The following is an 11,638-nucleotide window of genomic DNA, read 5'->3' on the forward strand; positions in this document are numbered from 1 at the left end:
AACAAATATTGAAGACAAATGTTACTCTGTTAATTCTGTAGCTGGATTTTGGGTGGCTTTTGTGTGCAGCTTACTCCATGCATGAAGTATATTAAATTAATTTAATAAGAAAAGCCTGCAATTCCTGCACTTACAGATACAGATACACTTAAAATTCCATGTGCAGAGTGGAGTTTTCAGATCGTATTTAATATGGAGTGATTGGAGGCTTTTCTGGGGTAAAGTGTGATAATGCTGCAGTTAAGTTTTGCAACGTTTATTTACTATATCAGTTCTCAATAAGTTGTTTGGATTATGTTCTTTTTTTCTTGTTCTACCCTTCATCATTCTGCTTGTGATCCAGGGGCTGTAGATTTGGATGCTTTAACAGATGAGAAGGAAAGGAAAGCTTTAGAAGGGATGATAAACAATTTTGGGCAAACTCCCTGTCAGCTGTTAAAGGTAATGCTCTTTGTTCCCTCTCAGTCAGACCTCTGTGGTTAAATCCAAGTGAGTTACAAAGGACTTCTGAAAAAAAGAAAATATAATGGCTTGTAATTTTAGGAATGTTAAGTCTTTGCCATGTACATTACTGTTTGTAAAGGTTACACTGATGAAAATATAGCACACCATTTTCAAAAGAAATAAATTTACTTTCAGAAGGAAAATTAGGTGCTTAAAAGTCTGTTTTCCCATTGTTTGCCAATAAGATTCTGAGTATCTAAGGTGACTTGAACAAGTAGATAAATCTGTCTGATTTGATATTCCTTCAAATATTGTCTCTTAGGAGCCCCATCCACAAAGGCTGTCAGCAGAAGAGGTAGTGCAGAGACTCACTAAAAGTGATACCTCTACTCTGAATCTCTTCCAACACCTCACTGAGCTGAAGTCATTCTTCATAGAGGTAGATGTGTTATTTGAAATTGTTTTAAAGTCTGATCTGAAACTTCTGATGTACTTGAAACAAAAGATCACAACCTAGATGGAAATAAACTTGCTTTGTATTTAAAGAAAATATTTCAAAATGCAATGTGTATAAAATGAGCTCTGTGTTTTTAGTTAGCTTCACAGAGGTTGAATCCCATAAAATGTATCTGCTGGCTGCTTGTATAGTGGTGTTGGAGTATCAAGTTAGCCACTACACCAAGAAAGCTAAAAACATCTCTGGTGGTATCTGAGGACCCACTGAACTTGGTAGCTAAACTTACTGATTCAGGACAGAGCCAGGGTTTCATTTTTAGTGTTTGTGACAAAGCATACCTGTGTGAACTGAGTATGTGCGTACCGGTGCCTTACAGTGCTGTACAATCTGACTGATTGCAGAGGCTTTGGGCCTTACTCTTTACAGATTCTAGATTTGTCCTTTAGCTCTTGCATATAATCAAAGTAAAACAGTGTCCTTCCTTGTAGGGAATCAGTGATGGTGTGCCCATTGTCAAAGCTGTTGTCCCCAGGAATCAGTCACGTTCCTTTATTTCTCAGGGAAGCCCAGAGATCTTGGTGAGTTGCATGTATCAATGCTATTCTTAAACTGCAGACAGTTAAGAAGGTGTATTTTTTTTCATACAGCTTGTAGAGAAACACTGCGTAATAACTGTTCCTGTTCAAGTATGTTCTTTTAACCTGTGAACGTCACGTATAAGATAAATATTTTGTCTCCTGAAGAGAAGCCAGTCTGATTTTGTTGAATGGCATTTAGACATGAGTGTAAGTTGTAGTGAGGTGTATTTTATGTTGCCCACTTGATCCACTACCATGGATCAATTTCTTAATGCAATGCATCCCAGCTTTAAAATGGCAGGATTGAGTTATTGGCATTATGTTTATCATGACTTTCCAACCCATATATTAAACTATACTGTATGTGGTGTATACACACTCCAAAGGCCTGAACTGTTCCTACTGACTAATACATGTGCTGGTACTATGGCAGATGGCCAGACGATGAAAGGAGGAGTGGTTTTGTATTTATGTCTGTACCTATGGTCTGCATGCTGGCTCCTGTGCAGTAATGCCTATGTTTTGCAGGAAAGAATATTCCTTTCCAATATTCCTATTTTGTCAAACTTTTTTGACTAAAAAAGTCAAACTTTTTTGTCCTGGCTTTATGTGGTATGTGCTTATGTAATTTGGCATTTGGACATGTCTAAAATTCTTACTGTGTTTTTTTTTCTAAATATCTGATGAAAATAGCTTTGAATATTTAGATTCCTTTCTTAATTTCTCAGAAATAGAACTGTAGTACAATTTTTTTAAAAACTTCCTGTATTAATGTGTTAACTATTGACAATTGATATTTCAAAGAAGAGAAGAAGCAGCTTAAACTAAATGACTGAATTGTAATTAAATGTTTCAGAGGTGTTGGCTGGCTGGGGTTTTTGGTTTTTGTCTCTACATGCATCCCCCCACCTCCTCCGTAGGTCAACCCTTCTGACCGATCTAGAACATAACATGCACTGTTCTGTGAATTATGTCATCTGAGCTGGATATTATTTTTTTTAAAGAAATACGTGGGGGCCAGAGTTGTGAGGTTTTTCTCTTTGTGGTAAATTGTCAAGAAGCTTATGCTAGATTTTATGCAAACTCCATTTCCATCAAAGGCAAGTAAAAATATGCCTCTGGGTTTCACCAGTTTCTCTGTCAAACTTTTGCAGGTAACAGCAAGTCTGAACTGCATTATTGGAACTCATGGTTGGCTACCTTATGATAAAAATATTTCCAACTATTTTACGTTCATCAGAGATACCACAGTGACAAATCCCAAGTAAGCAGACAATGGGGAGGGGTGCAAATGAATGCATCTACAGTAGTAAATGCTGTAATTGTTCAATAATCAGTGGATTGTGCTGTTTTCATTGGATGAGTGTTCACCTAAGAATGCATCTTCTGATACTCTAATCTGTAATACTGTTCTAGTCAAGAGTTATGTAAGTGACATTTCAAGGTTCTTAGAGGTACTTCTAATTTTTTTTTTCTAATTATTAATCAGAAAACCTCTTGGAATCAGAGATGGGCAGTCTTCATGCATTCTTATAGTATAGTTCAGGTGTATGTGGTAGGTTTCTTTTGGTTTTTATGAGGTTCCTTTTTTTTCTTTAGTGTTAAAATACTTTGTAGGGACATGATTTATCAAATTGCATAAAGACTGAAAAGATCAAAGCTGAAATCTTACTTTCACTTGCTGATAGCAGTGAGAGTTTTGCCATGGATATCAGGGGCCCAGAATTTGACCTTTATTTTTTTAATGTAAGCCTATTCTGTAGATGAAATTTTTTATTAATTTTTAAGGCTATAGGAAATGCAAAATACATTGATTTGAACTAATGTTACTCTTAACGGCTCATAATTTGCCTATAGAACACAACGCAACATGAGTGGTCCTTTTGCACCGGGACTGGAGATAACCTCTAAGTTGTTTGCAGTATCCCATGATGCAAAACTGCTCTTTAGTGGAGGACACTGGGACAACAGTATCAGAGTGACATCTCTTACAAAAGGCAAGCTGATTGGACAGCACATCAGACACATGGGTTAGTAACTCTTTATATTGTGAAATGAAAGGGTTTATGTATTGCACCTTAGTGTTTGGTCTTTTTGGAAAGAATTGTAGTCGGTTCACTTGGGCAGACAAGCACAGCTGTTATAAAGGAATGGCAGCATAAGAACAGAATACTGGAACTGTGATTACATGTAAATACTTGAGCATGTCTCTTTAGTCATTGCAGTGATGATTTAATGTAGTTTCAATGTAAGGCTTGACTGCTGTTCTTAGGTAGCAAGGCCGATTAAGTCAGGTTGGTGCACCTGGGTGTACAATGACTTCATTGTTAAATAACAGTCTCATCAGCCCTTATCACAGTGGAACACGCATGCTGGCTGCAAATCAGGATACATTGCTGGCGTACTGCATGAACATTGTCACTCTGTGGAAATGAGTCTTAAATATCTATGTGATAACTTCCTGTTTTCTTTCCTTTATCTAGATATTGTGACCTGCTTGGCAATAGACTACTGTGGAATTCATTTAATTTCAGGGTCCAGAGATACAACCTGTATGATATGGCAAGTAGTTCAGCAGGTGGGTTATTTAGGCATACTCTGAGAAGCAGTTTCTGAATGCTTTTCTTGTTGTGCTTCTCTTTGTGCTATGATGGCTTACTGATTTCCTTTATTTCAGGTTTGCAGGGAGGATAGTCCACTAAAGTTGATTAGCTTAGTAATTTTGTTACTACTTCTGTATTTGAAATATTCACAGTACACATTAGTTACTATATAGCTGAAGTACAGTGTTTTAGAGGCACTCTTAAAAATTTTATAGATTATTTTCAGGATAGGCTAACATTATCCCCCGTTGTACAGGTGGAAGAATGGAAGAAGAGCAACACTGCTTCAAACTGTTGGAATTAGTCAGAACTGTGTTTATCGTTGAGGATTTTTACATACCTCTGCTACTGTTCACTCCAGTAGTTGCATTTCAGCATTGCGTTTCCTCTCTGGGGAGTACTGATGATTACGCTAGGAATTAGCAAAAGACAACGCTAGTCTGTTACCTGGATTTAAGTGGCATGTTAGAATTCTTTAATATTGGTCTTGTGCTTTCACACAATGAAAGTGTTTGTGTGATGCATGTGTGTACTTATATTCAAAATGTGAGGCCATTTGCGTTTTATGCATTTTAAATGTTCATTTCTGATTGCTGCATTACATATATACAAGTAGGATTAACTGCAAGGGGGAGCTGTCATGTTACGGACAGAACATTTGGTCAGGTCACCTTGTTCTTATCATTGAACTGAAGTCAGCAGGTTAAATTAGTACGGTAGTGTGTAACTGCTTGTCTTTTTGTGGAAGCTATCTTTATGGTGGCAGTACTTATAATTCTTTCAACAAGTACTTTGTACCAATTGTGCATGGTCAACAAGGTGAGACTAGTGCTCACAATAGTGGGTTTTTTTGTCTGAAATAAGGATAAATGTTGGATATCTTTTAGTTTATCTTTCTAGTGTGAGTTAAGTAAGTTATACTCTGGAGGTTTATCTTTGGAATTGTTTTTTCTTTTTTAATTTTTAATGGTTTTTTTTGATATTTTTTATTTAATGGATATATAAATGATGTATGTATTGTAAATTCTTCTGAGAGTTTTATTTTGGTCTTTACAAAGTGGCAGCAATGGACTGCACACTGTCATTTCTGTTCTACTAGTCTGCTCTGCATTGTCACCTTCTTTCCCAGCTCTGTATTTTGACACTTATTCTGCATTTCTGCATGCATCAGGCTTTCAGGGCTTGGTTGGCAGTCAAATTGCTGTCACAGAAATGAGAATAAATGGTTCTCTACAGAACTATTTACTGTACCTTCTCTCTAAGCACAGATCTTGCCTTATAACTGGTTTAAGAATAGGTCTGTATATGCTGACGGTACACTCACTGGAACAAAAGTACTAAATAATTTTGACGCCCTGCAGTCATGTGGGAGAATGACTTTTTAATGAGCATCATTGCAAGATTTCCTTTGCATATCATACTACTGATAGTCACCGAGGAGGATTGTTTCCTTACTTTTCCTTAGAAAATGGAAGAGTTGCTGTAATTTTAAGCAAAATACCTTTCAGCTTTTCTAAACTCAGCTGTGAAGATAGTGCGTAATTCCAGGGTAAACTGCAAGAACTGAACAAGACCAGATACACAGCTGAAGTGGGTGGATGGGTGGGTGAAGAACTGCTGTTAGGACTGCTCACTGTGGTCCTTGCACACCTGGACATCTGAAGGGATAGAAACAAGTCAGCTAAGTAACTCTGTCTTTCATATCCATATAGTAAATGTGTGTGTTCATTCTTGTGATTTCAGTAAATAGGGCTGCTGACATAAAAGGCAATAAATTAAAATTGGAATGGGTGAGTTATGCCTTTGGTTTTGGCCTATGCCAAATATACATCTCGCACAAGTCGTACTGAAGATACCAGAAATTTATTTTTTGTTTGTCCTTCAGCTGCAAGAGAATGTGTCATTGCACTTTTTGTTACTCTCAGGGAGGAGTGCCGGTAGGCCTGGCACCTAAGCCATTACAGATCCTTTATGGGCATACTGATGAAGTTTCGAGTGTTGCCATCAGCACTGAACTGGATATGGCAGTGTCAGGATCCAGGGTAAGCATCCTCATACTTCTCATTTCTTTGCCTTTTCTCTACTCGAACCATAGAGCATGTTTGAAGTTGAAGAATAATACAAAAAATGTGACTTTCATAATTTTTTTTTCTTCAGCCTTGCACATAGACAATATGTAGCATCTCTCTGGCTGCCTGCTTCAATCAGGCTGTTGCAAACTGCTCTGCACAGCGTAGGGCTCATATACCATGTTGTGTTATTCTCCACAGATGAGCTTTAACACGTGCGGACTTACGTGAAGATCTTAAGCTTCTCATGGAAACAATTCTGTGATAATTTCTTCCCTGCTTCCTTACCCTTGAATGTTCTGTGCAGCTTCCTCATGCTCTGCCTTACTGTACTACGCCGGCAGGCTGCTGAACTCTTGACTCTGTACTGCACATAATGCTTAATCATAAATGTGACCTATGGAATAGCTGATTTGCTGCCTATCCTTCCCCTCTTGCCTTGTTTGCATTTGTCTTTTCATGTGCCTGTATTATATGGCCTTGAGAGGAAGGCTTCTTTGTGTAGTGTTCCTAATGCTCAGGAGTCTTGATCTCCAGTTAAGGATTTAAGTGCTTTCAAAATATTCCCTGTGTATTTAAATACTTTGTGTGTTGCGGTTAACTTTCCTGCTGAGTAACCAACTTACCCAAAATCTGGTCACTGCAGGATGGGACTGTTATTGTCCGCACTATTCGGAAAGGTCAGTACGTGAGGACTCTGCGGCCACCTTGTGAGAGTTCTCTCCTCCTGACTGTTCCCAATCTGGCTGTGTCCTGGGAAGGCCATATAGTTGTCCACACCAGCATTGAAGGAAAGACTACTCTTAAGGTAGTTTTGTTTATGGAATACCTCTGTTTCTTTCCCTGAAGACTATAATCATAAACATACCTAACTTTATCTTTCTTTCCTAAAATAATGAGGCTTCTTGAGCATGCCATGTCTGTTTCCTTTTTTTTGTGTTGTTGCTAGCCAATTTGAATGAAATTTGATTAAAAGATAAATCACAGGCATACTGTACTCCTGTGAGTTTCGTGAAAATCTCCAAACACCTGCAAAGAAGATGCCCAAGCATGCACTAATGAATCTTCCTGGGACAGCTGCTTTGAAATGGAAGACTAGGGGAAGCAGCTTCCACTGTGCACAGAAACAGAGGCTTACAAGGGGAGCAGTAACTTCTGGGTGCAAGATGCCCAGTGACTACACTGGTGTTTCTTAGTTTTGGATTGGGGAGATAGCTATGAATTTCACAGTCTGGCTTACTCTGTCTATTGAGTAGCTGTGTGGTTGCTTTAATAAGGGTAGAGCTGTAACGATTTCTGTGAGCATGGGAAATTTCTTGGAAGACAAATTTATCAGATGTAGGCATGCTAGCTGCATTGGGAAAATGGGGAGAGAAGAGCCCGAGGTATTGTTAGACTGGAATAACTTAAGATGCTTGTGTTAGCTGCATCTTTAATCCATGAAGAATTCATTGCCTTGTCCAGAAAATGCTTCTAGATCTAGCTCTGTGGAAATACAGCTATTTTCTTCTGCTTTTCAATTTGGGGTGGGGGAGAGGGGGGGTGGCAGCAGGCCTGAAGGTGAGACTTCTCTCTTCCTTTCTTCTTCCTTAACAAAACCCCTTATAAAATAAGGACCTATCCATTAAATCCATGGATGTTTCCATAAAACTTGGAATTTATTAGATGGATAGGTAAGATGTTACCATGTTAGATCAAAGGGTGATGAGGAATAACTTCAGACCTTTCCGTACAAGACATGGTATATATACACATTGCATATAGGCTTGGTAGTCTTGTGTCATTCAGCAAGGAAATTGTTGTCAGCAATATTATCTGTGGTTTGTTGCTGAAGTTAGCTCCTAATAGTGAGCTAAAGATACAAATAATACACCTTTAATCCCTACAGACCTCTGTGACAGATTTTCTCTTTTATCTACTCAGGATAAGAATGCATTACATCTCTATTCTGTCAATGGAAAATATCTGGGTTCTGAGACTCTGAAGGAGGAAGTGTCAGATATGTGTGTGACTGGCGAGTATATCGTCATGGGCAGCTTACAGGGATTTCTTTCCATACGAGATCTCTACAGGTAATGTACAACTGACAGCAGTTTATTATTGAGATGCAGATACAAAGGCTTATTGAGAAATGGCTGTGTAATGTGGACTTTGCGTGGAGCTGTAGGTGGTAGCCATTACTTTTTTCTGTGTTCCTGAAAAAACTTGTTTTATGGGGGGAACTCTTTTAGGGAGACAAGAAAAACAGAGGTAGTACCAGACCCCTTTCTTCCCCAGCATTCATCCCAATTATACATCTAAAACTGACAGAATTTAGGAAGAGCTGTGCCTGATATCTGCAAGCTGGAATTGTCCCTATGTCTTATTAGTCACTTGGAGCTCAGCAACTGCAGGATCAAGTCTCATGTAGTTCTGCACAGAGTTTTAAACTCCATTTACTGCTATGCTCCATAGAACATTCTGCTTCTCAGAATGTGAGTGGTCTTTGTCACTTAGGCGGTTGCAGGACTCATGTTACTGTTCTTCAGTGAAAAAGTCATAACTTACTGATTTATGCATCCATGCCTTTTCTGGTTATTTGGGCTCTATTCTGGGATATGATTAGATCATTCCTTGTGGGTTTACAATAATTGAAATTGCAGACTGTGTGATTGGGAAACTGTGTTCTGTAGTCCATCCTGTGGAGAGCAGTTTCAACTGCAGTATGGTTCTTTGCAGTATATGCAAACAAATACATGATACGCTTTCTCTGTGTGGTTTTTGTTCGTTTCAGCCTGAGTCTGAGCATCTCCCCCTTAGCCATGCGACTACCAATTCATTGCATTTCTGTCACCAAAGAGTATAGCCACATCCTTGTTGGCTTGGAGGACGGCAAGTTGATTATCGTTGGTGTTGGCAAGCCAGCAGAGGTAAAACCCACCATCAAGAACTTTTTCTACCGAACAGTGGGAAGTTCACTTATTTCTGCTTTCCAGTTGAGCAAGCGGTCTCCTCTATGGCAGGGTAAATTTAAGAGCAAGTTTCAGTTTTCAGTGGGAAAGAAATAACTTTTGAGACTGGTCTACTGAAATTTCTCATTAAGAATGAAAGGTTTATAGGGATCGCAGATGGGAAGCTCAGCTGGACCAACTTCCAGGCTTTATCGCTGGCATCTGAAATAAGCAAAGTCATAGTAGCTACCCTTTTCTGAATATGATAGTGTTGTCAGCCACTTCTTGATGAAATAATTTTCCAGAAGACAATTGGAAACAACAGAGAGAAAGCTGCTTTATTTTTTATGGCTTGACAGATATTTTTTAATATGCATTGACTGGCATAGGAGGAAAAAGACTTCTTTTTGTTAAGGGTCTCTAATTGCCATGCACAAAGAATCACTTGTGAAGGTTCCTGATATGCTCTGTGCTCCATATGGTGAACATAAACTTGTTGGTACTGCATATGCAATAGCAAATACAGAGCATCCATCTGCCAAATAGCCCAATTTTTCTTGTGCAAAACAAGTTTTGCTTTAAGTACTTCTTGTCTTGACTTTCAAAGTACTTGAGTTAGCTTAAATCTGCTTTTCTTTATAACCCAATCTCTGTTGTGCTGCAGTGTATTTATTTGAAAATGTGATTATCACTTTTGCATGACCTTTAGTACATGCCAGAAAAGTGTGTCTTAAATTAAGTTTATATTTTAATTGTGAAAACAGAGCGACTTTATTTGCCAGTATTTTAAAATGTTTTAGCTAGAAGATACGTAGTTTAATATTTGAAACAGGCTGCACGCAATGGTAGTCTGGTTTTCCTTGCAGTGGGTGGGGAGAGGTTTCCACTGGCTTCCAATTGGACAGCTTTTTCCTACTGTAGAATTGACAAAGAGCTGCTTATGATGTGGTTAAACATATGTTTGTAACAGCAATTTTAAAGTCACTGTAATTTCTAAGCTTCCTATTCCATACAAAAGATCTTTTGTAGGCTGAAATTTATGTATCTCATTAGAGTGAAGGCTTTTTTTTTGGGTTTTTTTCATTGCTTAATCACATCTATTTTTCTAACTATGGAGAAAGTATTGTTTCAAAGACTGAATTCCTTTTATCAATGTGGAGGCTTTCCAATGACTCTTTTTCCAGCATTTTCTGTTTATAATTCAGATGATCTGCAAGCTTAATATCCATGTAAATAGATCTTTTTTTAAAAAAAACACAGACATATAAGGAACAATGTTATGTCCCAGATTTTCTAGTTTTCTATAATGGTATCAATCAATATATTTCAAAAGTGTGCGTATGTGGGGTATTTATTTGTTGGTTGATTTATTTGTAGCCTGGAAGGAATATATTAATTACTAGAATTTTACCTTTATACAGAAGACTGTGTTGTAGTTCTGGCTTTCGGTGGTGATACTGATCCTTAGGATAAACGGAGAGACTGACCTTCTTTAATGTGCACAAAGTGAAATGCTGCTTGGTGTTAAGATTGGCCTCTAGTGTTTCTGCATCAATAGTATCCAGTATGAAGTATAATAAATGTTTTGGTATTTTTAACAATTTACTTAGCTGTTTAGGATGTTGCAAAAGTCTGAGGGATTATCACCTGTTAGTGTTAATCCCAGTCAGCACTGTGCCTTTTCTAGAACACTGCTGCTGCCATGATACAGTTCTTAAGATTGCTTAATTTGTAGTACTAACTGCTGGGAACCGTTCTCAAACTTGTGCTGTTAAGGCATGCATCATGTTTGTTAAACTGCAAGGGATTTCATAACCTAATCAGCTGCCAGGCTGATCACTACTGGCCAATCATAAACCTTGTACTTAGGAGTAAATTAAAAGTTTCTGAAAAATTGTTGTCAGATTGCAAACCTACCAGATGCTGGATTTAATGTGGCCTCTGGTTGCTTGTTATCTGTCTTTACTTATGGAACATTCAGTATGAATTACTTGTGGTTTAAATTTTATTCTGAGCACTTTACCCAGGATCTTTGGAAGACTGTATAAATTTGATATCAGGAGAAGATAAACTTTTTCTTTTTCTTTCATTCCGCCATCACTGCCCTCCTGCATTTTGGTTATCTTTTCCTATTCGCTTCTAACAATTTCTGTTTGAAATCTCTGAAATAAAATGTCCTTTCTTCTAATTTGGTTCTTTTTTGCTTGACATTCACCTCTCTTTTTTCCTTCCTATCAGAATAGAAATCTAAACACTGTTTCTAAGCCATTTGAAGTAGGTTAAGTATTAAGTACGTATTACTTGGCGATATCCCTTTAGCTGTTCAAAATCAGGGAAGGCTGTGATTAGTGTTTAGTCTGTTGTTTTTTGTCAGTCCCAAGAATCATCCCTAAGTGTAATTTTGGTTTAATTTCAAATATTTTTTGTTGTTACGATTTTGTTTATGCAGTGCATTGTAGTGTCTGCATTTCACCAGAATCAGTGTCTGAATTCCTTTTTAATTTATCCACCTTATCCCTTCCCCCTCCTTTTGTTTCTCTGAATTACTTTTAAACAG

General features: G+C 37.9%; 1 protein-coding gene across 8 annotated transcripts in view; it reads left to right on the plus strand.

Annotated features, from left to right (window-relative positions):
* NBEAL1 (neurobeachin like 1) overlaps positions 1–11,638 on the plus strand; it is an 89,238-nt gene that overhangs the window by 70,954 nt on the left and 6,646 nt on the right. For 5 of the 8 annotated variants that reach the window (XM_037398763.1, XM_037398764.1, XM_037398765.1 and 2 more), the window contains 10 exons: positions 344–441; positions 767–883; positions 1,390–1,479; positions 2,634–2,743; positions 3,337–3,509; positions 3,963–4,057; positions 6,008–6,124; positions 6,798–6,959; positions 8,075–8,223; positions 8,925–9,060. In XM_037398763.1, the coding sequence (XP_037254660.1) occupies positions 344–441; positions 767–883; positions 1,390–1,479; positions 2,634–2,743; positions 3,337–3,509; positions 3,963–4,057; positions 6,008–6,124; positions 6,798–6,959; positions 8,075–8,223; positions 8,925–9,060 (1,247 nt within the window). Of the gene's footprint in view, positions 1–343; positions 442–766; positions 884–1,389; positions 1,480–2,633; positions 2,744–3,336; positions 3,510–3,962; positions 4,058–5,967; positions 6,125–6,797; positions 6,960–8,074; positions 8,224–8,924; positions 9,155–11,638 lie in introns of those variants that run through there. The other 3 variants (XM_037398761.1, XM_037398762.1, XR_005105991.1) reach the window with 2 other exon arrangements.

Source organism: Falco rusticolus, chromosome 8 (genome assembly GCF_015220075.1).
Source record: "Falco rusticolus isolate bFalRus1 chromosome 8, bFalRus1.pri, whole genome shotgun sequence".
In the NCBI taxonomy this organism is placed as follows: domain Eukaryota; kingdom Metazoa; phylum Chordata; class Aves; order Falconiformes; family Falconidae; genus Falco; species Falco rusticolus.